Source organism: Anser cygnoides, chromosome 13 (genome assembly GCF_040182565.1).
Source record: "Anser cygnoides isolate HZ-2024a breed goose chromosome 13, Taihu_goose_T2T_genome, whole genome shotgun sequence".
Lineage (NCBI taxonomy): Eukaryota > Metazoa > Chordata > Aves > Anseriformes > Anatidae > Anser > Anser cygnoides.
Window position 1 is genome coordinate 1,150,671 of NC_089885.1, and position 26,787 is coordinate 1,177,457.

Sequence of the window (26,787 nt, forward strand, 5' to 3'; positions counted from 1 at the left end):
GTCTGTAGGCCAGCAATCCGTCTAATTTTTCCTGTTTTATGTCGCTGTAATAAGCATTTTTAAAGCAAAATTTGATGTGGTACTAAGTCAGGTGCCTTGAAGAATTCATGTACCCTGCCTCCAGGGAGTTGCCATTATCAGCCAGGCAGACACTCCTGCCAAAATAACAAGATCTGCCTTCTGGGAATGCTGACTGGCATTCATTTTGTTTTTGGGTTTGGATGTTTGCTGACACAGTCCTGAATGCATTGATATCAGATGAACCAATCTGTTATTCTCTAGGTCATCCTTCTAATATATCAGGACTACGTTGGCAATTTCCAGCTCTTTGATATTTTCTCAGATTGCCAAAGTGTGCTAAAATAAATGTTAATGGTTGAGAAAGAGCTCACCTACTACAACCTGTAAGACTCCTGGGCTGAATTTATCTGTGTATGGTGATCTGAAAACATATCAAAACACAGAATAAGCTTTTCTGCTTTTTAAGTGTATTGTGTGAAGTATTGCCCTCTTAATTGATACCAGAGGTTGTATTTTGAGTGTTTCCTTTAGAAATCCTGTAATCCTGCACACTGTTTGCTTTTCTCATTGGAGTAATTCTATTTATGTGTAAAGGAGGTCATAAATATGAGAAGCAGTTGATCAAGAGAACTTCAGGTTGCATTTCCAGAACAAATAGTACCTAGCTAGAGAATCAGGATCTCATTTATCTGTGAGCTACCTCTGTTTTATGGATGCATATGTACAGGGCTTTGATCTGATATCATACAGATACAGGTGTATCACTTTAGTATCTGATCTTCCTTAGATGTGAATATATTTGAGCAAGGCCAAGTTTTAGTTGGTACCAACAGCAAAGACTTTACTGGCTCTCCATTCTTATCTTCACAGGAAAAAAAATAATATATATATATAATATTATATAAAAATGTATATATACTTCTGATTCTAAAGCAACAAAGAAGAAAGAGAGACAGAAGCACTGGCCAAAATTAACAAATTGCAGATTTCTACGGATGATCAGAAATTTTAGAAAGAGAAATGGAAAATGTATCAGAATTCCATCCAGTGTTGGAAGATATTTGTGGAGTAAATAGCCCAAAGTGTCCAGCCATAAGGCAAAGCAGGTGTTTTGAGGAAGCAGAAATGTTCTCAGAGTGGATGCAGATTTCTTGTGTGTCATCCTTATTGTTCCTCACCCTTAGCACAAGGTGATATTTTAAGGGAGGAAGCAGTGGGATCAGAACTAAGAGCTTTCCAGCTTGAACGTAACAGTTGCCGAATGATGTTGTAAGATTTACCTATGTACAATAACAAACCAAATAGGCACACTCAATCATGAGAAAAGAATATTAGAAAGGTTGATGTATTGTTGTTCTTACAAAATACAGAACAAAAATGCATCTGAAAGTAATTTTTTCCTGTTTCATTATACTTTACAATATGCACACTGAATACTGGACATTAACAATGAAAACCATATATACTGGCCGATATAAAGGCTTCCCACCTAATCCTAAGCAGAGCCATTATGAGCAATTTTAGTATATTTTATTGAGTCAGTGAAAATTTTATTCTCTGAAAGATTGTAAGAGAATGAATTGCTTTATGAAAAAAACAGCATAGTACCGCATGCGTTTTGGAGGACTAGTGACATTCCCTGACTTTAATAAGCCACCCGAGTTCAGGAGCCATGTGCTTCTCCTCTCTATGCAGTACCAAGGAATGACATCTCTGGTAATATTGTCACACCTGTTCCAACGTTCAGGGTCTCCAGAAGGCTTAAGACAGATAGGTTCTTCTGCAATTGAGTTCTTCTGCAAATTTCAAGCAGGATAACTTGGTAGCTGCTGCTAGGTAAATGGCTATTCGCCAGCAGGTATCTCCTTGTCTGGTGCCTCCAATGGAGGAAGGAAGAAAGCAAGTAGTAAGGAGAGCCTAAGTGTCCTTCCTTTCCATCAAAAGACCAAAGGTGTGGTGTTTTTTCTTTGTTGTTGGTTTTTTTAGGTTGAGGGGTCTGTGATTTGAGTGTGCTGCTGTGAAATCTTGTGCAAGGCTTCTCTGAGCACAGGATCTCCTGGTGAGGCAAACCTGGAGGTACCTCACAGTGCTGGGTGTTCTCTACTCCACTCACAAGGTGGTTGGGGTAAGACTGGGGTGAGCCTAGGGATGTATGAAGCAGTAGCCAGATCATATGAGCTGATGTGTCTCAGGGTGTTATAAATGACAGCCTTGATCACGGCAGCCTGTATACAACGCTTTTCAGGCTTTTTCACTATCGAGGCCCTAAACACCTTTCAGAGAAGCAGACATTTCTGTAAAGATAAGCCTACTAGTATTGGCCTTATTCTTTTCTTAGTTACCTTCCTTGGATATCTTACAGACCACTACCCTTGGGGCTCACAAACCATAGGTTGAAAACCACTGCTGTAAACACACACACAAATCAAGCAGTGGCCCTGCTATTGTTTGGAGGCTGTCATTCATTTCACATTTGTTTTGTCTCCCTGGACTGCAAGCTTTTCAGAGTAGGAACTTCCTTTTTCTGCTCTGTGTAATATATAATGCTCAACACAGCAAGGACTCGATTTCAAGTGACAATACCAGAACCCCAACAATGAATAACAACAGTGAATGAACACAGTGATTGTCACCTAGTGTCAGGAAGGATTCCTCCACAGAAACCCAGCAGTTGAGAGACATGATTACAATGAGACAGAAGAAAGTAAGAGAAACTTTCTATCCCATTACTGACTCAGTCATTTGCTTCTCTTTGCTACTATTTTATTGTCACAGCAGGACAAAGATGTCAGCCTATTTCAGGATGTAACATGCATTTTCTTCCTATAGTACTGTACCTGCAATAGTGCAGTATAGAAGGTTGCAACCACACTTGCTCTCTTACATGTGACTGTCTAAATACTGACACAAATACTGTACCCATGCTGTTCATTCCAGAAATCTGACATTTCTCAAGATGAGGCCAAATGTGTTTACAGATAGATTGCTGAGTTTATTCAAGCTGAAAGGTACTTCTCATCTTTTGAAATGTCAGGCTGCTGCTCCAAGAAAAATGAGTACAAGAGATAGGGCCACTGTTGCACAGCTCCATTTTTAAATGAGCAATATCTGATTGAAGATCCCAGCATTCATACAGCTCAGTGTTTTGATGTGATATTCACTGCACTGGCAGAGTTTAATTACTTGTGCCTGCTGATTGCTCACTTTCAACTGAACTTCCACAGCACTCCCAAAATTCTAGTATCCTTTACAACTTTTCTATTTCAACATCTGTAGTACAACTTTTCTATTTCAACATCTGTAGTATCACCTGAGGAGCTGTACCTTTTAAATGATTCTCTTAATAAGCTAGAGGGCACAGGTTTGCCATAGAACTGCTCTGTAGAAAGGTAAGGAGAGGCACAAGGAGAGCATAATGTTGTTGAGAGTGTCACTGTGAAACTGTTGTTAGCAGACTACCTGTGCATGGCAAGAGCAGGTTGGGACCTGCAGTACTGAGGACGTCAGAAAAATGTTGGTCTAACATCTCCAGCTTCAACTCCCAGTGCCGATAGCTTTCATTTCTCCTCTATATCTTTGTATCTCCTCTATACTTTAGGGTTTTTTAAAATCCACGTGTAGTATCTAAGCAATCATACCATTCTGTTCACATACCTTCCACATGTACACTGGATGGAGATGTTTTTAAACAGGAATCATCTGTTCAGAGTCTGGAATGTGCTATTTTATTTTCAACCTAGACGAACTCAATAACTAGCATTGACTATTTGCCTCAAAATTGTTAGGATACGGGGAATGCACCTCTCCAGAAAATCGAACAGAAGAGCACAACATTAAAAAGGTTAATAAATCACACATCTGTATAGTCACTTAACTGTTATAAAACTGCATTTGGTTAGGCTGGTAGTGCTAGAATCACATTAGAGCCTGCTGCAAGGTAGTAACGTGGATTTGCTGTTGAAGCCTCAATTGAATCTCTGTCCCAGAGTACAAATGACCTAGTCTACACTGAGCATTGGAATCACTTTGATCCAGATCTCTGCTAGAGCAAGAATAATTTTGTTTAATTTAATATTGTTCACTACAAAATTAAAGGTTAGATTATCTGCAACAGCTGCAAAGTTTAAACATGGCAGAACCACTGTGAAGGATTGGGTCACCTAGCTAGTAATAAAAAGTGAAGCAGCTTGGAAAATCTGCCGGTAATTTTTTTGCTGTTTATCTTTTAGGTTTCCCTTTCTTTTAATGAAGATGTCTATTGTCGGAACATCACTTATTACAAATCTCAGTGCTCAACATAAGCTGTTTTATTTTCACTTGTCTCTTCAGACAATTTCATCATAGTCTCTTTTTTTTTCCCGTCATATGGCACCCTTCTCAGAGAACAAATATCGACATTAGATCTCTTCTGTTTGTATGGAGAAAGAGAGGTATAATGATATTTAAATGACTTTTAAATAAAGCTAATAGTGCTGCTTTAGACAAGGCATGGGTGTGTGGAATTTGTTGTACAGAATCTATCCTATGGGGAATTTTATCAGATTAGATTTCTATGAACAGACATTTATCTCGCTATAAATAATATCAGTCCTAACCCATACAGAGCTCTATAGGAAAGGAAGGTCTATGCAAAATTTCTGGATACCCTCCATAGGCATGGGAGAAGAAAACTAACTTGCAGTCACTCTGCTGTGGTGGTACCTCTCTATTTGAATTCTTCCAGCATCTTCTACAAGTCTGACTTCAAATGTCTTCCTTCTGGAGACGCCCATGAAACTTGCTGGGTTAAACAGATGCTAGAGAGACAAAATGTTCCCTTCTGTCCCTTGACTTTGGAAAGCCATACAAAGAGGGAGGCTGAAGGCTGTACGGTCAGGAGGTGCTGTCTCTTAGGCCAATAATTTTCTGTCAAAAGGAGCAAACAGTATTCTCTGTAACAAACAGCTACGAAAGCAATGTGGCACTCAGTACTCCTCACAAGTGTGTTGTAAGACCTATCACAAACCTAGGCAGCAAAAGCTAGGCCTTCCAGTCTCCTTTCAGTTAATACACCCAGGCGTTTGACTGGTTCAGATGCTTATTAATTTGTGCTTGTGGTCTCATGTTGACATTGTTGTAAAAGTGACAATTAAAAAAAAAAAAAAGATTTTTATTAAGAACAAGGAGGAAAGAGATTAAACTGCAGAGTTCTCGATGCATTATCAATGCCTAGCAGTATTTTCCTAGTGCATTTTTTATTAGTAGAAACTATGGTATTTTCATATAAAAGGGAATAAATTTACTAAATACATGAAATCTGGCATCAGGTATGATTTTGATATACACTCCCCTACACGGAGCCTCTCAGAGGATAGGTCTAACATTTATGAAGCTGTGTTTGGTAGACTGAGTTTATATTTGCTGCTGCAGCAAAAAGCATTCACGCCTAATGATGACACGTGTTATCCTCTTTATGCCATAAACAATTGATTTTCAAACAAAGATAAGGGAATTATATATTATGTATTCTATCTGTAAAACTAATTAACTCCTTTGATTTAGCTGAGAAAGGTGATGTTTTCTGAAGCTCAGCTTTACTGAAAATTGACCTTTCCATCTACAAACATACCATTTAATTTACAAGGGAAACAAAACCTTCGGAATTATATTTACTCAGTTACTTTAATAAAGGTCAACCCTTTTCAGAAACAATTGTAAATGTGGCATTTAGCTTTTCATATTTTGGAAAGTGTTACTTGAATCTCCACATCCAAATAGAACATTGCTTTTGAATTAAAAACAACTACATAAATAAGAACAAAGAAATTTCATTAAATTGTCTCTATCTAAGGTGCTGTAATTAACCCTTAGCTTTTATACTATTTTCTTTCTCCTGTGACTAAGGTCATCTAATTTTCAATACATATAATATGTGTACTAAGAATGCTTTCAAAGGTCCCCCAAGTTCAGTAGGAAATAGAAGAGGCCTTTTCTTTGACCTTTAGGAAGGAGACTTGGCAAATTCATCGAGGAATTTTGTCTGAGATATGGAGGCCCCAGTCCAGCAAAGCACTTTACTATATGATCGAGTTTAAGTGTGAGTAGCCCCAACGCAACCAGTGAGTCTACTCCTGTGCTTGAAGGCCAGCAGCAGCAGTTACTTACTGAATGGATTGTAGCTGAGCCCTGGGATGTCCAGCTGGAGCACAGCCCTGCTGTGTACTGAACTTAAAAAATACAAATCAATGGAGTGTGCTAAAAAGCGACAATTTCAGTGATTTGTTTTGTATTCAGACTTTCTGAGATCAAAGAATCTAATTGTGTTGGTTTCGAGGTATGGAAAGTGGCATCAGGACAATTTCCTTGTTCCTTCAGTCTCTTGCTCACTTGTATAGCTGCAAAGAATGAGTCTTTTGATCTGCCAATTCTCTAATAGAAACTACAACAAATGAAAGCCATTTGGATGAGAACCATTTAAAGTTTGTACAATCTACAGAGAGAATGACCAAATAAGAGTGCTAAGACAAGCAGAGATTTAAACCTATTCTTTTTGCTCCTGGTTCCTTTCTGAAAGTGCACTCTTTTTAAGAGCTGACAGTGCTAAAGATCATGGTCAGGTGGAAGGTTTTCTGCCATCTCATGTGAAGCTATAATAGGAAGAAGGACTGGAAGTCTGCAGTAGACCAGAAACAGTTATTCTGAAGCTTGGATTGCTGAAGAAAACCTAGACTCTTACAAGGTATTTGTGATGTTTTTTCAGTGTGTGGTTTCTATAAGCAACCACAGATCCCTTCCAACAGCTTCAATGAAGAAAGGATTTACATAAATCCAATTAAAAAGCTTACATTTGTCATCATATGATAACATTTCAAACTAGCATGTGGAAAAAATCTGCGTAATAGAATTAGCCTGAGAATTGTACTGCCCAGGACATTTCAGTCAGATTAATGCTAATCTTACAGTAATTTACAGCATGAGGAAACTTTCTCTACAGAATAAACATACTGGAGCCAGGTCAAAAATGTAACTGTTGACTTCAGTGCTGTTACACCTGGATGTACTGAGGTTGTCCTCCCATGTGCCCTTTTCTACAGTTCTTGACCAACGTTTAGTCCTGCTGCCCTTAAAAGCCTAAAATAATTGTGAATGAATCCCAAGTGATTGTTTGATTTGCTTCAAACTTGAATGCTAATCCTGTGTTTTGTGGACTGAGCACTGTAGGCTAAAATTTAAGTTTGGGAGCTGCTGGAGCAAGAAATTGTTTTGCAGAGGCAGCATAAAAAATCCTCTAAAACAAACTCAGTGTACGACCTATAACAAGGCTTAGCCATAAATATCTTGCTAGGTGCAGAAATGTTCTGGATTGCTGAAGTTCACTGTGGTTTCAGTAAGAGGTTCAAAAGCCTCTTTCCTATAAAAAGCTTGACCATAGGTGAACCAGTTTCCAGCATCATTCATTCAAAACTATCATAGTTTTCAACTTTGCTGTCAGCATCTGAGCTAAGCTTCTACAGGCTTGAATCTCATGAAATATCTCAGTGAAGAACCAGCCTCAACCAAGCAGTTCATTACCTTGTGTGACAGACTTTGGGAAAACCCTTCACCTCACTACAACAAGCGGCCGTGAGGAACGAACCACTTGAGCTTGCTCAGAAAAACAGAAGGGAACCCACTTCAAACATCTCAGCAGATGAAATTAGCAAAAATTAACTAAAAATGTTATGTCCTAGCTTAACAAAATGAAACCTGTCTAGCCTCAACTAGTGGAAGTTTGTAGCAGCAATTTCCATGGAGACCAATTCCTCTTCGGTTCCGTTTGGTCCAAATGGTGGACCAATTCCACCTACTGTCAGAGTAGGTAGATAATCCAGAGGCAGGACAGGTGAAAAAGACAGTATCATGCACATTCCTGGTGCATGTCTTATCCTACTGAAAGAGGAAGGAAAGCGTGTTCGTCTTTCCTTCTGCTCTGGAAGAGTAAAAGCAGCTGGTTGGAGTTCTTACAGCAAAATGAAAAACAGTCAGAAGTCTTACCAGACTAGGAAAGAAGAAAGCAGTATGTAAAACAAAGTATTAAACAATCACTGAATGACCAAAGGTCCTTGCTTTAGCTGCTCTATACCTGCTATATTTGGTTGAAGTTTCCAGAGCATTCTCCCTCACAGTTTTTGATGCAAGCTACATACAAAGAAGGGGCATTTGCTGCATCTTATCCAGTCCTAAATCTGTACAGTTTTTCAAATAGAGGATTTTGAAGCCTTGGTTGAATTCAGATTTTGCAACTCTTACCGCAGTAACACAGTGCCAATAGTACTCTCTCGGTACTGTTAGAAATGGTCCTCAGTCAAACCATGAATGGTGTATGATAAGGAGAAATTGCAGGTCACCTTGTACAGCTATCAACCTTAGTAGCTACAGGTTCTTAGCCACATGCTTCCTTTTAAACCTGTATGAATTAATGGTTACAATAACAAAAAGCACTAGTGGAAGTCCAGGACAGATTTTTCCCTGTAGTAGAGACTGGTAACATTTTGACTATATGAAGTGTTTATCTCAGGACAGAAAAAACTTAAATTCTGCCTTGTAGTGAAATGGTTCTAAATATGGGTTGACGATACCAGTTCAGTTCTTCTTTCCCACAGTCACTGTAATGCATGCTTCACCTCCATAAGCTGACTGTATTCTTTCAAATCACTCAGAGTCCTTTGCAGTGTTGTCACTAAAAATGCAATCTTACTCAGCACAGTAATAAATCTCAAAGCCAGCTGGGGAACTCTTTGTAATGTGTTTTAAGTGACACTTCTGTCTTGTTATGTGTCATTTGGACAGTAATGAAATGGCAATGGTTGGCATGAAGCTGATCAGACTGTATGTATTGGATCAGGCAACATGTTCAGCTTGATTATAGAATGAAAACATGCGGTTTTGGAATACTATTTTGTGGAACCTGTGATGATAATAAAAATAAGGCAGACAAATCAGCCTGTTCCAGCCAGGTTCAACAAGGCTTTTAGTACATCCTTTGCCATTTCCAAAACAAATTATTTTCTAGGCTCAAAAGGTGAAATCATGATGTTCAAAAGCCTTATTGCTTTAGAAATAAAGTACAGCATAGCTTAAATATCAAAGGTAAATGGAAAAAATATGTGAACATGGAATGTAGTGGGAAAAACATAAATACTAAGGTGTATGTCAATACATTCAGAAACACTGATAAATGTATTGTTTATCTTTCTGATTTTAATTCTGAAAACAAATATTTACAGCTTTCAGAAACCTCAACACTAAAGATTAAGATCTGCTGGAACTTACAATGTTAAGATAACATATTTAGTAATAAGCACTGCCTAAGTAAAAGCAATCTGAGAGTGAATACCATAAAGGTTATTTTACTAATGAAGGATCTCCCTAACAGAAAATTCGACGAGACAAATACTTCCACTGTCAAGCACCAGCTGTGCTGGAGTTTCATGTTTATCTTGTAGAGACTTTGGTTACTAAAAATGTGCCCTTCACTTTTTCACACCAGGCATAAATATTTCAGTAAAGGGAATTCTGAACATCCTTCCTTTCTTTTCTTGAAAGAAGAGTAAGAAAAAATCTGTGTTTGTGGGCATATGCTCAAATATTGCAACATTATTTGTTATTTGTAATATTTGTGAATGGGATTTGTGTTTGAAAACTTACTCATAAGGGACTTGCAGATATTGCACTCCTAAATGTAGCGCTTCTGGCTGCAGTTCCGACATAATAGCAGCATGCCAAGGGGCTGTTTGGGAAGCGTTTGGCGCACAGCATTATCTAGCTCTGTTCACTCTCCCTCATGTTCTTCTCCTTCCTCCCAGGTTGACACAAATTCCTCTAACAGTTTAGAAACCTAAGAGAAAAAATAACAAGTTCCCATGTATTCCTTAAATATTCAGAAGTCCCACTGATCACAGTGGGAAGTTTGCACAAGAAAGGGTGACAAGGTTGGGTTGTAACCAAAATCCATATTCAAAAACTTGCAAAAGCTTTTTCTCCTAAACTTTAGAGATTGTTAGAATGCAACAATCCCCCATTCATGTTCGTTTGCTGTCCTAATCTAGGCAGCTGGACAGTATAAAGGTATAAAATAGACCAAAAGTTTCTTAGTAAAACCCCAAGCTGGGTTATCTTGCTTAAGAGGTATTTCTTTGTTCTTTTTTTTCTTTCTTTTTTTTTCATATCAGTTCAGAGGAATTAAGCAATAGAGAGAGCATCCTAACAAAGAACAGCATGCGAAGAGCAAGAAAAAATGAAGCGAATTAATGCTATTTTGTTGATGCCATATTTCAGTGCTCCAGTATCTTGTATCCCACTTGTGGCTTCCAAGCTGCTTCGAGCTCCTTGCTAATATTTGATTAAAACATCACATGGTGTCCTGAAGGTGATATGTCAGCTGTCCCCAGGCGATTTGAAATGAAAAATAGAGGTGTGAGTGTGCCCACACACATACGTATATATTGACTTATCCAGAACCAGTCTTCTGAGACGGGTGACAGATAGCCGATGAGTCCAGGTCTTTGGTTGTGCTCTGAAAAACACTGCTCCTGGCTGTGGATTTTGCTGACTTGTTTGGAGCAGTGTATTAACTCTCGCATAAACTGCCTGTGCACATTTCTCTATTTTAAATGCGGTTCATTCTTTCATGGTTTTGTGAGCTCTGTTTGATGACAAAGTAGCTCTTAGCTTGTCAAAGGCTGAATGCCACTTCTGTACAGCGCTGGAGCTTTTTGTGCCTAGCTATCAGTGCATGCCAGTGTTCAACAGCAAAGTGATGAATTCATAAAATGTACTAGCTGCTCAGCATTAAAAATTCTGCACCACGAGGATGCAATAATCGCACTGACTTTTGAGAAAATGTTTTGGGGTTTGGTGTTACAAAATGTCTCTGTGTCTGGGAGTTGATGCTCTAACCCCTAGTAGTACAAGTAGACCTCTGCAGTGCCTCCCCTCTCTCTAAATAGTGTATTTGCCGATGTGCTCAGCTTCAGCCTGGAAGTAGTAGGGAAGGCTTCCTTCCCCCTTTTATACATGCCAGTGACAGAATAAATTTTCTTTCCCCAAGACTGTTTTTGGTAAATAAGATATACCAAGGATTTGACCAAATAAGCATTCTCACTGGAAGTATTTGCAAAGCTGTTTGAAGGAGGTGATGTGTTTGCAAATCAACTAGAGCAGGATCAGAAGCAATGGGATGTGACTGGGGTGACCAGTGACGCTTTCAAAACCGAGAGCCGATACTTCATTCATTCAATATGTAAGGAAGATGGATGGTGCTATTGCCTTTAATTCCTCTTGAGGGTTTTTCACGTGAATATGTATGCACAGGCCCTGCTGTTCCATTTATAGATTTAAGTTTAGAAAAACAAAGTTTGTTATTAATACTGAAACTAGAAGGGGAAAGTGCAGCCATTGGCTATTTGTGGTTAGACAGGATCTATGCTATTACCTGCGGTCATTAACTTGCTTACAACTCTGAATGTAGTGGTAAATGGTTATGAAAACAGTCTTAGTTTTCCTTTGCTCTTAGCAATGTTTCTAAGATTTATGTGACCACGTCAGTTAGGATGTGGGCTCCTGGAGGCAGATGAAGGAATGGCAGAAAAATTAGTAGAGTTCCTCTTATGCACAGTTGTTAAAATTCTCTAACGTAGAGGAGCAAAGATAGGCTCCTGCACCTATGTCTCACCACAGAGTAACCAGGCTTCTCAGAGTTATAGAGCTACTGCTGCTTTTACTGATTTATATTGTTTTCAGGGACGTAAATTAGAGACTTGATGTCAGAGGGTATTATTCACAGTTTAAATGCAATACAAAATGCAGCTACTTAGTGCAGCTATTCTGTCTGCTGTGACACGGTGCTCACATGCAGAGTCAGTTGCCTAACCGGGGAATCAGAGTTTGTTTTTTCACCTCTCTATTTCAGTTTCTTTCTATCAGTTAGTCATCCTTGGTTTTGCAGACAAAAAAAACCGCTAAGCCCTTTTTTAAAAAACATGTATCACATAATGTGTTCTTTGAGGGTTCGAGCCTGTGCCCATTGAGGTCAATAACAACGCTTCTATTGACTTCAGTGGTACAGAATCAGGCCCTGAGGCTCAAAGAATTGGTGCATTGTTAATCCCTTGGAGCTAGGACGGAAAAGGGGCTTGTAAATGCATATCCCACTGCCAATAAACGGATGCCAAGCAGTTAGCGTTTCTTGCACCAAAAGCATATGCAGTTTATACCCACATAGGTTTTTAGAAGTCTAAACGAAGGATATTCCCTCCCTAGCCTCCCCAGAAGTCACATCACTCCGGTCCTTAACAAACAATGTCAGCCAGATGCATTCTGAAAGTAAGACATAATTTCCTAAGAAATAACAGAGCTAATTTTTCTACCTTCTGCTTAAAGAATCATTAATTAACAACCCAAATTGTGCTGAATTAAGCCCAAACACAATTCCAGCATATTTATATCTGGAGCAGAGGTATAGGCTGCTTGTTTTATTATCTCCACCATCATCGATCATGTACAGTACATTTTACAGAGTAAAGTTTTGAAATGATTAACTGCCCTGTTCCCCCATAGTACTTCGTACATTTGATCGATTTCTAGTCATTTCATTCAGCCCTGACCTTGCTGTGTAACAGTCATTTCTATAGCCCCAAATCCAGTTAATCTGTGCTTAGTGTCTGAATTTATCTCTGAACAACCAAAATATTTCAATATTAACTAATCTTTGCTTGTGTTTATATTCCTTTTGGCTTCCTAAATTGTTGTTATGGCATGATTTCACTACTCTGCATATAAACTGTGGGGCCAGATCCTGAGGTCTGTAATCCTGTTTTTAGGCAGAAAAATCTTCTAGTGAAGATGAAGGTATAACCTTAAAATTTTCTCATTCTCCTTTTTTAGAAAACAGCTCTATTTGGAGGAGGGTACCTGTCCATGACTTTGAAATACCAAAAAACATCAGGCAAGATGGGTGAAGGTTAGGGAGGATATAGACAGTTTTCTGACAGTCTGAATCCAGAGGTAGGGAACATTATTCCTGTGTTTGTGTGAAACAGCTTTCCTTTCCATGCTGCTCCTGGAACAACAGAGCTGCTTTTGTGATCAAACTGCCTTTCATCTCCAAATCATTTTGGGGAAACTGAATCATGTAGTCCGCTGAACAGAAGGAAAAGTTGTAAAGCCACAATACCTGCTAACCCCTACCTGAGCAGTTTTGCCCAGAGAGGGGGGTGTTTATTGCACATCCTCACCCAGCAATCCTGCTCAAGACTTTCAGGGTTCAGAATCAGTTATGCTGGCTTTCACGCCAAAACCAGGCTTTTGCTCCTCTCTTGCTTCTGTTTGCCAGAAAGAGCAACACAGCTTGCAGGTGCTGGCTGGATTCTTATGTAGTTTCAAAAGGATTGTTCAAAAGTTTCAGAAGTTTCAGTGTGTTACGCTTGATAAAACCCTGTCCTGGTTTCAGTTAGGATAGAGTTAATTTTCCTCCTAGTAGCTGGTAGGGTGCTATGTTTTGGATTAGGATGAGAAGAGCGCTGATAACATGCTGATGTTTTAATTGTTGCAGAGCAGTGTTTACACCAGGCCAAGGACTTTTCAGCTTCTCGCTCTGTCCTGCCAGCGGGCAGGCTGGGGGTGCAGCAGGAGCTGGGAGGGGACAGACCCAGGACAGCTGACCCAAACTGGCCAAAGGGGTATTCCATACCATCTGACGTCATGCTAAACAATATATAGGGGTGGCTGGCCGGGGTGGGGTGCCGGCTGCTCGGGGATAGGCTGGGCATCGGTCAGCGGGTGGTCAGCAATTGCATTGTGCATCACTTGTTTCGTACACATTATTAGTAGTACTATTATTATTGTTATTATTATTATTTTCCTGTCTTAATAAACTGTCTTTATCTCAACTCACAGGCTTCACTTTCCCGTTTCTCTCCCCCTTCCCAGAGAGGGAGGGGAGAGGGTGAGCGAACGGCTGTGAGGTGTTTAGCTGCCGACCGGGTTAAACCATGACAACCCCACTGACAGGCTTCAAGCTGCAAGGACATCACTGGGGGTACAATTAGAAGGCAGTGGTATTGCACAGAAACCATCACACGTCTTGTATAGTGTTTAAAGACTGTACTTGGTTGTGAGACTGGGAAGGGGAAAAATGTAACTCGACTCTGAAGGCCCCAAATGAGTTTGCAGAACTGAGAGCTTGAAAGTGCATTTTTAATCTTAAAAGGAATATGTTTGGTACAAGTAATAGAGAGATACTTGGGACTCCACAATGCTGTTTTGTTACAAAACTTGTGGGAAGTTTTTCATTTTGGGGTCAGTTGGAAGCATTCCAACTTCTGAATCAGAAATATATTTCCTCTTTCAGGGAACGTACACATATATGTACTGCATGGTTTTAAGATTTCATTGTCCTGACCTCATCAAAATGAAATTAGAATAATGCTTCCTCCTTCTTGCATTTGTGATCTAATAACTCAGAGTCCAGTGTGATGTCCACTGAAGTCACTGAGGGTTTGTACTTGGAACCAGAAATTTATCTCAAGGTTACATCTTTATATTTTGGGGCCTAATGACTCTGATGACCTTGACACAGTCTGTGAACTTCGAAAAATGCTGTTGCTACTAAGAGCTGCCATGCAGTTTCTCTTTGGCTTGAGTAGCTTATATGGTCTGGTGTGTTCCAAAGCCTCAGTAATTCAGCAAAAGCCTTTTGATGAACACCAACTAAATTGAAAGTATAGATCTTCCCTGATGAACCAATTTTGGAAATTTTAGTTATGTTTTGTCATCAAAAATGAACATTGCTGACGGATGTGAGAAGTGCTGTCAGCTGATCTTTGCACTTTTAGCTTACAGCTATAGTTCTGAGGAAAGTATTTTCATGTATCTATTTTAGAAGATCACTATCAGCTTATTTGAAATGTATCATAATCAAGGCATATGTGAGTATAAAGTTATGGGGACTCTGCTATTTGACCAAATGATTCTTAGTAAATTCGAGAAATTCAGGAATAATCTCTTATGATTTTTGAAAAAGCTGGTTCATACATTTCATACTGAAAATATAGAGAAATGTGTTGACTTTCAGTTCATTATTGTGCAAAGTATGGCAAATGCATTCATTGAGAACAAGTAAAACAGCTGGATTCTGGTCTTGTTTTAAATGCAAATCTCAGCACTCTCATGAAGTTCCCGATGTCATTTCCAATGTGAAATAACTGTTAGCTTAAGCAAAGCTCCCATTGCAATCGAGGAGGCTGTGGCCTGAGCTAAAACTACAAAGTATATCTGGAGTACATGACCAACCTCACACAGTTCTAGGCCTACGTGGAAACATGTCCATCATGGCCTGACATTTACTTGGCTTTGCCAGTAGGACTGCAAGGCTATTTCTCAGGATTCTTCTTGTGTCACTGACTTGAGTTTCTTTACATATTGTCTCGTGGAGTGTTCTAGAACAACAACTGTTTTTCCTGAATTACAGTTCCATCCTCTGGCTTATAGTGTCATCTCCAAGCCTCTTTTTCCTCCTCAGACAGGATCCTCTACCCAGAAGTCGTGTGTGAACTGGCATGTTAGAGTGGTATCACCAGGCTGGTAATCATAATTTATCTTTACAAAGAATTCCTATTGACTGCTGACTGAACAGGAGCTGAGGGGGCTCCTGACACTCTGAGGATATTTTACAGCTAGCCATTTTTGACATCTACAATTCAGCCTGCTGAGGTGGCATCTTTCAGTATTCTTCTGCAAAAAGATACAGAGCATGTGGAAAGAAGGGTTAAAAGCTGCAAAGAGGTATATGAACTGGCAGGTAGTTTCTAGCAAGAGCCAAATGGGAGACAAATGACTCATAAACTACAGGGTCCAGGAGTCATTATGGTCCAATTCATATAGAATTAGAATAACGCTCTGTCTCCTTCTTGCTTATGACAGGTTTTATTTGCTTTTCATGCTTCAATACATTGGTAAGTCTGCAAGAGATAGTTATTCTCCAAACTGAATCCATAATCCAAGCAGATGTATATAGCAAACATATGATTTCATGTGTGCCCTAAAGCCAAACTCCTCCTTGAAAACTTTATAACTGGTGATCTACTTAGAAGTTGAGTTGAGCTTTGGCAAAGCCAGGTTCAAAGTTCATGTATATCTAGGCATAAGGGCCTGTGCGATGCTGTGTGGAACGGGGTGGCCCTAGAAGTATGAATAAGCTTGCAGTGAAAACATGGCCTTTGGTACTGCTGTCATTGTCCTTCATCTTTGACAGCAGAATGTTTCCCTAAAAAATAGTGGAAACAAGTGCTTTCCAAAAGATTTCCAGCATGTCGCTTTTCATATGTAGTTAATACTTCAAAACCTTGTAACAGCACTCCAGAAATTTACAGCACCAAGGAGTCCTATTTGGCAACACCTTTCCATTAATCTGCCTTTTTTTTTTTTCTCCAACAGTATAATTATGTTAGAAATAAGGAAAGCAACTGTGTATTCATGGTCCAATTTAATGGGCCCCAATACTTTGCACTGCAGTGGATCAGTTGGAGTTAATTATTATACAAGATTACACTGCAAATAACAACAGTACATCAAAGTAATGTGTAAGGTCTGCCATGCAACACAAAAGCAAGAACTTTCAGAGTTAAGTCTAAAATTATGTGTTTGCATTTCCTCTTTAACTCACTACCTCACACTTAATGTTTGTGCCCCCAATGAAACCTTGTGTAAAACTGGCCACTTCTTACCTACCACTTCTGATGACTGTGTATAGCCACCTAACAAGAAGGTGCTAAGGTCAGTTCTGAATTGTCTTGCTTTCAGAAATTTAATTAACTGATTTATCACTGTGAAACTAACTGTTGGGTTGGATGCTTCTCAGAGCCAGTGTCCATAACCTAGATATAGGTGGCAAAGCTCCAGTTCCTGAAAAAGAGTGATTTTTATGTAAACAGATTTCAAGGTAGAACTCTAAGGTGATGTCTCTGCCACCTTCCCACAAAATAGAATGGTCCACACTCATATTTTATACTTTCTGTATATTTGATTTTTTATCTACTTTCTGATGTACGAAGAACAAATAGCTTATGAGAGATTTGAAGTAAAAATTCCAGTCCTGCCTCTCCTCTCCAGTCTTGTCCCTAACCTCTCATGCACCTCAAGAATATGGATATGGCTACATATCCTACAAAATACGCTATTAGCTTTATTCAAAGACCACTGAAGTCAATAGAATGATGTTTAATAAATGTAACGGTTTTTAGATTACACTCGGCTACTGCAAGTACCAAGGAAATGGCATCTCACTCCTTGAAAGGAAGGATTTTACTTAACTTACATTTATTGTTTTTCATTTTTTAAGATACACAAATGAACACCAGACAAATAGGTGACTCTTCCTAGACTTTGCCAGTCAATAACACTGTGAAGTCTGCTTGTGAAGTTTCAACAAGCGAAACTTACTGAAAGTAATGACTATGTATACAATCCAGTGCTTCAAAATACAAAAATAGGATGTTTTAGCAACATCATGGGTTAGACAAGCTTCCCATAAATGGGCAGTCACTGATAGCAGTGACCTTGTTTGTTAGTGCTTGAGTGCTTAGTTAGTATTGGGTGCTTATAAGGACACAACAGAACTGAAGTAAAAACAGGATTATAGCAGTTTACCTGTTCAACATTAGTTTCCAGACAATCTGATACTAAAACATTTAACAGATGATAATAAATATCTCTTTTCCTGCAAATCAGGACTGTGGACTCCTTGGGGCTCATGGGATACTTCTGAAGCGTCTGCAAAAGGTAATTAAGAAACGTAAGTCTATTGTCATTCGACTTCTATTTGCTGCATAAGAACTATGGCAGATCTATTGGAAAATGCTTAAGACTCTTCAAATTGATATAAGGTGAGAATTGCTACTACAAAACCATTTTGCAGGGTTGTTTTTTTTTCACTTCTGATGCCTTCTATTGTGCTGAAAGAGCAATCAAATAGTCAGTTTCATACTGTAATTATCAAGACCCAGCACAGTTGCTACAAGGTGTGAGTTACAAAGCCAAATAACTTTTAATTGGGAATAGAAGTTTTATAAAGCATGAGAATGCTTCTGTTAACATTGGCTATACTGTTAATATAAGATCTTTTCAAATAAACTACTGAGTTTCTGAAGGGTTTGCTGTCTCCTGAACACTGCAGATTATCAGAACTACATTGTGTTATTCATATCAATGTAAGTATACAACTGTAGTCATCTTTGTACTCTCAGTTAATCCCACTGAAATCAATAAAACAAATCATGTTAGGTGGAATTCATCTCTGTGCAGATAGACAATGCAAGTCCTCCACAATAAGACAAAATATGATTTAAAGACTGTGGATTCGATCTTTCAGTATACAGGGGTCAGAATCTCCAGCCTGTGGGTTAGACTGTGATGTTACAATAGGATATATCTCTTCTTCATATGATTTTTCTCTACTACCTTCTTAGATTCTGGATTGTTCTGTAAATTCCCTGTATTGACACCTTGCTAGCAGCGTTGGCATTTTTCTTCCAATTATTGTCCTGTTAGAGCTTGAGATGCTGTTGGAATTAGATGGTAGGTTAAGTATCTAGGTGAGAGAAAATAAAGGTCTAAAAGTAGCAGAGCTGCTCATTCCTCTCATGTATGCTCTATGTACCTCTTTCCTCTGAGGAAATGCTTTCTTTTCATGGAAGTTGCACAGGGAGAGTTTTTTTTCATGTTCAGGTGAAGTTTTTTGGGTAGTGACAGAGCAAGGGAGAGACAAACACCCCATAGACAATATATTTCCTAGGACTAATGAAGACAAAGCTTAAAGTTCCTTTTCTGTCAAATTTCATTCCCGTATTAATATCTTGTTTATATGAAGTGAATGGACTCTTGAAAAAAAAAAAAGGAAAAAAAAAAAAAAAGCCTGGTTTCCTACCTTAGTGCTGCAAAGGCTCACTCCAGAAGTAAAAACACAGGTTCTTCGAAATTAACAGAGGTGAATGTCAATTTCTTGCATAACTCAAACTTTGTAACTACCAGACCACTTGCTTAGGGGAGGAGAGGGATCTCTCTCTGATCAAGTGGAACAGATCAAATCTGAAATCCTTAAACTTCAGTGAAAAATGTATATTCTTATTGTATAGACATCCCTTTCCAAGAATCAATGAGCTTTTTCAACAGATATTTTCACTAAAAACCACTATTATAGATCTGAACTGAAATGAGTTATAGTAATATACAAACAAATACTGGGAGAAAAGTGGACTTTTGATTGGCAAGCAGTTATCTGAAGTCATTATTCACTACTTACAGCTAAAGGAGATTGTCTTTAATATACTTCAGTAATTATACACAGAAATAAAATAGTGGTCAGATTCTGCACAGAGTTCTAAGTGGTTTAAAAACTGGTTTTAACTCTCAAGATTGCTTGAAAACTGTATTTATAGGTATGAAAGAAAAAGAAAGAGGATTCACTTTATTGACAGTGTATATGGGATACCGTTACTTTTTTGATTTACTTTTTCCTTAAGTAATAAATATAGATGCACTCAGCAAAAGGGTTTAAATAAGAATTGCAGGGTTATGTTATGCCAGCAGTGCCTAGTGTACAGTTCATCAAAAAGCAGAAGGTAATATAAATTGTTTCTGACATTATAGGACTATAATAACCCTACACTTCCACCACCCCCTAGCTCTTAGAAGGACTAGTAATATGGATCCTTAAGATACCACAAACTCAAGAAAAATGAAGACGTTTGTACATGCTGTTTCCACATTTGTCTTAGTTGTGCAATTGTAGTATATATAGGTTATTACTGTAACAATCCGTGCTCAAGTCTGATGAAAGTTGATGCAGGAATTTGCTACCTAAAGTTGAATGTCTCCAATAATGGAGTAATGACTTATTTGTCAACAAGTTTCCTCATCGAGCCTGATCCTATACAAATCTTGATCACCCTTCCATGTGCTAGAACATATTCCTATATGCCAGACAGTATTATTCTGCCAGGGTGTAGTGGATAAAATCCTAGCTCCGATGACAGAGGAAACAAACCTACCACACGTTTCTGGTGTTCCAGGATTTCACCTGTTGACTATTCTTAGCAAAAAATGAATAACAACAAATCAATGATTCACCCAGTCTCCTATACTGTCTCTGCAAAAACTTTCAGAGAAGGTTAAACATACGATGAACTCCCATCATGCGCAGGAAGACCAGGTCTTCCTTGAGGCATCTAGCAGCTACTTTCTGCCATGAATTGTGGATATTAATCCCAATAGCTTTTTCATCTAACAGATTTACTCTGCTAATTCATATAAATTTTTAAGGTTTTAAAAACAATTATTTTTGCCAAGAATAATGTGTAGAAGGCAGCTTTATAGATTAGCTATAAACTGCATAGCAGAGTATTTCTGTTAAACTGTCTCTCCTCTGCTGCTTTTTAATTTAATTTTATGTCTCTGTTACTGTTTGGTAATGAAAGGTAAACAGGAGAGCTTCAACAGTTTGTTCTATGCCCACTCATAATTTAATCAATTTTAACTAGATGTCCTTTGACCTGTTCTCTGAAATATATGCAACTACAATGTCTAAATTCATTCTCCCTCTTTTGACACTGTACTTTCCCTTTGACTGCTGCTATCTGTAGTTTCATCTTCTTCTTGAATCCCTTTTTGTCTTTGCTTCTCTCTCTGCCTATCACTTTATCTGTAAACTGTCAATTGCAGAATTAATTGGTTTAGCTAACCAAAATGCTGAGATTAACATAAAGTTCAGTTAATTGTATCTCCTGTTTTTATGAAGAAATAACTGGTTGAAATAATTTTTCAAGGCTGTAAAACACAATTGGTAATACCTTTATTGGCAATTATAATCTAGTTAGGTTGGTAGTGGGAGAAGCACAATGATTTCTGGAAACTCACTGCCTGAACTTCTCTCTTGCAATTAAAAATTGGGAATTACAAAAGTGCTAAAATCAGCTTAGTGCAGTTAGGGTGAAGTTTGAGCCAGAGAATCCTGGTGTAGATTTTGCCATGACTTTATGCTAAAACCATGGATTTAGCCTAGTAACATCAGAAAGCTCAGTGAGAACGCTGTGTCCCAAATTCTCTAGCATTTTTCTAACCCAGTATTAGACATCACAATGAGAACACATTAGCTAATTATAAATCATTACCTCCTCCTGGCTCAGGTAGATAGTACTCAGAATCCCCTAGTGCCCCAGGGCACTGTGAATCATCTGAACATGAAACTCTGATTATCCTGCAAAATCTTGGTTGTATTTAGTTAGGAAAGGTTTGGGAAAGCATCTGGTATGACCTTGGTTACCACAGAACTCATTAACTTGAGTCATTTAACTTCCGAGTATGTAAACTATTTGTAAGGCATTAATATTCACATAAAGCCAACTAATATCATACTATTTTGCCCTAGGATAGATTGGGTTCACTGTAAGAAAGAAACAGGGATGTAGTCTCTTTGGGATTCTTCAAAATCTGTATAGGATTGTTGCTGTACCATTTGTATCTAAAAACATTACCATGAGATGCATAACAAAAAACTAGTGTGTTTTGAAAATGTTAATAATAATGTGAATGTTAGGGGCTTCGGGAGGAGAAATGTGATAATGAAAATTTATTTGCCTCTTAGCACAGATTCATTTTAGATTATAACGAGACTCTCAATTTTGAGATGAGGCTGTTAAGTACCATTTTATTTGGGATCAGGTACCCATCCTACTGGCTATCTGTGAAAATGAGATTCTGCCATATGCCACCTTCATTACTGGTTATTTAATTTCTTCTCATATGTCCTAACATTTATAATGTTAAACATAATTTCTTTCATATTTTTTCAGTACATCATAATCAGGCATGTCAAGTGGGGTCAGGCTGGAATACACAGCTGGAGGAACAGGAAGAAGAAATTTGTGAGAGCAAGTGCACGGGAAGAAAGCAGGGCTGCTATGAAAGGACACAAAAGAGGACTTGGAGACTGTGTGAAGAATGTGTTAGAAATGGACTGGAGGTAAGTAGAGTGGGGAAAGAGGCATCGTTTGCAACCAAAAAGACAACTTATTAGCCTATAGGAACATGTGTTTCACAAGTATATTGAAAGTCTAAGTTTCATGTAGCTGTCTGTAACTTTTAGGTCTGCTATTTTTACCAAAGGACCTTTGAGAGAAGAGTGCTTTACAGTAAAGACCAGCTGTTGCTCGTGGTCTTAATTCTGGATCTGAAACTTCCTGCCTGGGTGAGCTGGGTCAGTTGCTTTCCCTGATTCTTACATCTGTAAGAGAAGAATACAATCCTGCTTCACAGGCGTGTCTACGGGAATTCATAAATAATATTAGTAGAGTGCTTTGGGCTAGAAGAGTGCTACCGATATAAAGATATTCTCCACATATCTCTACAGAAAAACATTTCTTTATTTAAAGAAATAAAGTGTCAACTACCATCTGAACCTAAAGCAGGAACATTCCCAGCCACCCTACAGCCTGATCTCTACCCTGCCTGAACTGGAATAGATTCCATCTTCTGGGAATGATTCTCCTAAAGGAGCACGCATATAGCAACCAATGCATGCACCTAGGAGTAAGCAGGAGTCACACGTGTGCGTAAAGTCATACATGTGCTTAACAGCTCTTGCTGTGTGGATGTGATGCCCTGTTATTCATCTGTGCCTTTGGCATCCTTCAAGAGTAGCAGTTTGAAACTGCATGTGTGCAGTCATCTGCTAGTCTCACATAAGTACTTACTTACATGAAGCTACAGCCAGTATCATTGGCTAATTATACTGCAAATGCAAAGCCAAGTGCTTCTGATATTATTCCTAACTCAACTGTACATAGACCAAAAAAAACCTACCAGCCTGAGATTAACGAGGGAGAAAAAAAAAAATCAGAGGCAGACCAAGGGAAAGTGGTCTGCTGAAATCAGAGGAAAAGAAAACATCAAGTGTAAAACAATCTTCCCTGGGCCTAGGAGATGGACTGGGTGACCTAGTATCTCTTTTCTGTCTCCATTTTGTACAGTTCCGTGAGCCTCAAAGCAGCAAGAAGAGAAAAGAGCTGCAGGCTCCATACAGTGAGATGTCAAGGAGACGGGTGCAAGATCAACATGCCATAGAACCAAATTTCCAGCAAAAGCACAGTGTCTCCGTACGTGTCCACAGGCCAGGGGCGTAACAAGATTGATGCTCAGCCAAGGGGTGGGTACCAAGAGGTACATGGGGTGCCTGACACCCGTCTGCCTGCTCCCTGTGGAGATCTAGCATCTCTGCTACTCCGGGTCTGTCATTTTGCACAGCATAAGGGGCAACGGAGAGACTTTGCTGGATTTCTCTCTTTTAGAGGACGTTTGGAAGGATCTAATATTTCCTTGTGCGGGATAAACTCGTCCTGACGTCCCTTCCCGCTGCCCTGTGCCATCCCCGGCCCTGTCCCTGCCCTGCCGCTTCCCTCTCCCCTCAGGCGGGCCCTCGCCCTCAGCCCCGGCTTCCCCGGCGGCACCGGGCCCTCACGGCGCCCTCTGCCCCCGGTCCCTGCGGCTCCTCAGCCGCCCGCCATGCCGGCCCAGGACCCCGGCCGCATCCCCTCACCCTCCCCGCGGCTCTGCGTCGCCTCCCCCTTCCCTCCGCTCTCCTCCTCCCCTCAGGCAGCCGCACGCACCGCACTCTCCCTCACTCTCACACACACGCACACACACACACACGCACACCCGCACAGGCGATGCAGCTTTAAAGGGACCAGACGCAGCCCCTGAGGCCGGTCAGCTGCCGCCGCCCGTAAGCCCCTCAACGGGGGCCGGGGGAGGCCGAGCGGCTGCGAGCCCGCCCCCCGCCAAGTTTGATCGATCTCCCCCTCCCGGCCCGGGCGGAGCGCCTCGGCGGCTCCGCTCCCCACCATCTTTGGGGGAAGTCCCATGCGCTGGGGGGGGGGGGGAGGGGGGGGGGCACTGATGGAGACAAGGTGGGGAGAGAAAGGCAAACCTCGCAGCCAATGAGCCCTGCCAGGCTGGGGTGAAGACAAGAGGAGAGGGATCTGAGGGGAAAAAAATAATAAAAAGAAAAAGAAGAAAGGAGGGGATCGTCCTCCCCGCTACCTCCGCCAGCATCAGCACCACCGTTGGCTGCTCCGAGGCTCCCTTCGCGCCCATGCCCGAGCCGCCCGCTTCGTGCTAGGGGCTGAAGCGCAGGGGCTGAAGAAAATGGGGCAGAGCGCGCCCCGGACTCTGCTGCTGCTGCTGCTGGCGGGGCTGCTGGAGGAGGCTCGGGGAGGATTCCCCAACACCATCAGCATCGGTAAGCGGCACCCAGTTGCGCCGGGGGGCGGCGGGGAGAAGCCAGCAGCAGCCGGCCGGGGAAAAGGGGCGAGGGCGGCCGCGGCTGCTCGCGGGGCCAGCCCGGCTCCGGCCCCTTACCGCACCGGCAGGGAGATGCGGGAGCGGTGCCCGGGCTGCTGGGGCGGCTGCTGTTCACCCCGGGACCGACGGGAGGCTGGGGTCCGTCTCCGTGCGGGACCGCAGAGCGGTTTAAGGAGCGGCGGCGTGAAGCGCAGCGCTGTGCCCTCAACCTGTGGCCGAGGGAGCCGTCAGGCTGCTGGCGTGCGAGTGAAAAACTTAGGGTTTTGTGCCTTTTTTTTTTTTCCCCTTCATCGCCTGTCACACCGCGAGCCCGGCGCCCCGCTGCTCAGGCCGGGGTCTTTCATCCCCCCAGGGGTAGAGGCTGGGGCTCGGGGGTGCCGGCGGCCACCTGCAGCCCCCCAGGGCTCGGGGGGCTACGGGGGGCTTCGCCAGCCGAACTTCAGGGTTGGCATTTCGTGCGTGTGCTCTGCCCAAATGATGATCTCACGCCTAGGCTGCTAGTATGCAAATGTAACTTACTACCGCTGCTTTTGCTAACAATTCATTCTGAAATACCTTCTATCCCCTCTCCCGTTTTTCTCTCTCATCCTAGGTGGACTTTTCATGAGGAACACTGTTCAGGAGCACAGCGCGTTTCGATTTGCAGTGCAGTTATACAACACGAACCAAAACACCACAGAAAAGCCCTTCCATTTGAACTATCATGTAGACCACTTGGACTCTTCCAACAGTTTTTCAGTGACAAATGCTTGTAAGTAAATACATGCTTTTAAAAAATATATTTCTTTGTTATCTGTCTTTACATTTGATTTCTCCCTGGCAGCCTTGTGTACTTGTTCATAGAATACAGTGCAACAAATGTGTGTACTAACACGAGGCTTAGTGGATTTGCGGCATAATGTGGTTGAATAATACCTTGGGGAAAGTTCTCTCACCACTTTTTCCAATCCTTTTAGTTTTGTTTTCCAGAAAAACAGCCGTGTTGTTTATATAGCAGCACTGTGTAGCCATGATCAGTTATTTGCCACTGAAGTAACATCCCTTTTCTGTTAAGGCTACAGCCTAGCCATGTGAAGCAGCATAATTTGCAAATAATACTATGTAGGAGTAAATCAGAAACAGCTGTTCACAAGTGACCTTCAGGGGACAGAACTAGAGGGGCTTTCTTACCTCCTCTGCCCTGAAATACCACCTTGTTTTCTTACAGTGAAAGTCCTGTTAAAAACTGAAGAGTCTGTCAACTGATGAATACCATTAGAGCTGAGGGGAGAGAAAATGGAATCAGAATGCTCAGCATTATGAGAAATAGCTCTGCACAAGCAGTTCATATGCATAATTTGAGCATTTATTAACAAAAGAAGCAAAATAGAACTTTGAGTAGTATTATCATGGTGTTAAAATGCGAAATCCCTTTCTGAAAGACCAGTGCGTGTTCTGCGTTTAATAAAGCATTCCTTTACCAATAGTGGCTCCTGAATATTTCTTTTACTGATATGTCCATATTCAGTTTTATGCAGCTGTTATCGTAAACCTTTGAAAATGAATGGAGTCCTCTTGCAAGGTAGTTGCATGCACTTTGCAGTATACAGAAATATGTCTGTATGTGATCTAAAGAACCCCTGAATGCAATGTACTAACTTTCTGGTATGAACAAGATTCCTCTTCATATATTCACAGTATAAAATTTTCAAAGAGGAAGCATTGTACTAAAATACCAGAGTATTGGTGAGCTGAGAACTACTGTGTCCTGTTTTAAAACAATTTCATGTTTTGAATATATTCTTTCAGTTTTGTTTGTTAGACAGCTCTTATTACCCTCCCCTGAGCTACATAATAGGAAGGCTAGAGGAGTAGATATTTGATTCTTCCTTGGATTTCGGGTATTTTCTGAGAAATGTGGTGGTTAGAAAATATATAGTAAGGAACTACTTGGGCAAATTTGGGGTTCATATTCAAACATATCCCCCATGTGACTGCTTCTTGTTAGTGCAGCGTTACACTTTTTAAAGGGCTTTGAAGTAGGACCTTTGAAAGTTGGGGGGGGGGGCTATAATTATATCCAATTAAAATATTTTGTAAAGTGGGGGAAAAAAAGGGTAAATAAGCGTGTCTGTACTTTGCATCTTATTTTACTAATCCTATCCTGCCTCAACAGCTCTTACAACAAATATCTGACTATTAATCCTTAATCAGTGTAATCCCTTCAAGAGGGCTGTATCTCAAACATAGTTTCCTAAATATCAATTATATGGATTTAAAGTAAATACATTAAACTGCTTGGGTGATTAATGATTAATTGTTTTTTTAAAAGTTCTACCAGCATTTCTTCACAGATCCCACCAAGACCAGTGAACCACACGTTCATTCAGAGGCAGTCAATGTATTATTTAGTCAGTG

At 40.4% G+C, this 26,787-nt stretch overlaps 1 protein-coding gene and 1 long non-coding RNA gene across 12 annotated transcripts in view; one reads left to right on the forward strand and one right to left on the reverse strand.

Annotated features, from left to right (window-relative positions):
- The window catches only part of GRIA3 (glutamate ionotropic receptor AMPA type subunit 3), a 606,096-nt gene that overhangs the window by 435,730 nt on the left and 143,579 nt on the right, over positions 1-26,787 (forward strand). For 2 of the 11 annotated variants that reach the window (XM_048070799.2, XM_048070800.2), the window contains 4 exons: positions 17,767-17,817; positions 21,885-22,054; positions 23,061-23,236; positions 24,983-25,141. In XM_048070799.2, the coding sequence (XP_047926756.1) occupies positions 24,994-25,141 (148 nt within the window). In that variant the 5' untranslated portion in view covers positions 17,767-17,817; positions 21,885-22,054; positions 23,061-23,236; positions 24,983-24,993. Of the gene's footprint in view, positions 1-15,508; positions 15,622-17,766; positions 17,818-21,884; positions 22,055-22,177; positions 22,289-23,060; positions 23,237-23,261; positions 24,329-24,982; positions 25,142-26,787 lie in introns of those variants that run through there. The other 9 variants (XR_007165837.2, XM_048070797.2, XM_067005236.1 and 6 more) reach the window with 8 other exon arrangements.
- LOC106038549 (uncharacterized) lies at positions 17,674-23,044 on the reverse strand. The gene is made up of 3 exons (XR_001208681.3): positions 22,201-23,044; positions 18,496-18,596; positions 17,674-17,808 (listed from the first exon to the last, which is right to left on the reverse strand). It is a non-coding gene; the product is annotated as an uncharacterized lncRNA (long non-coding RNA).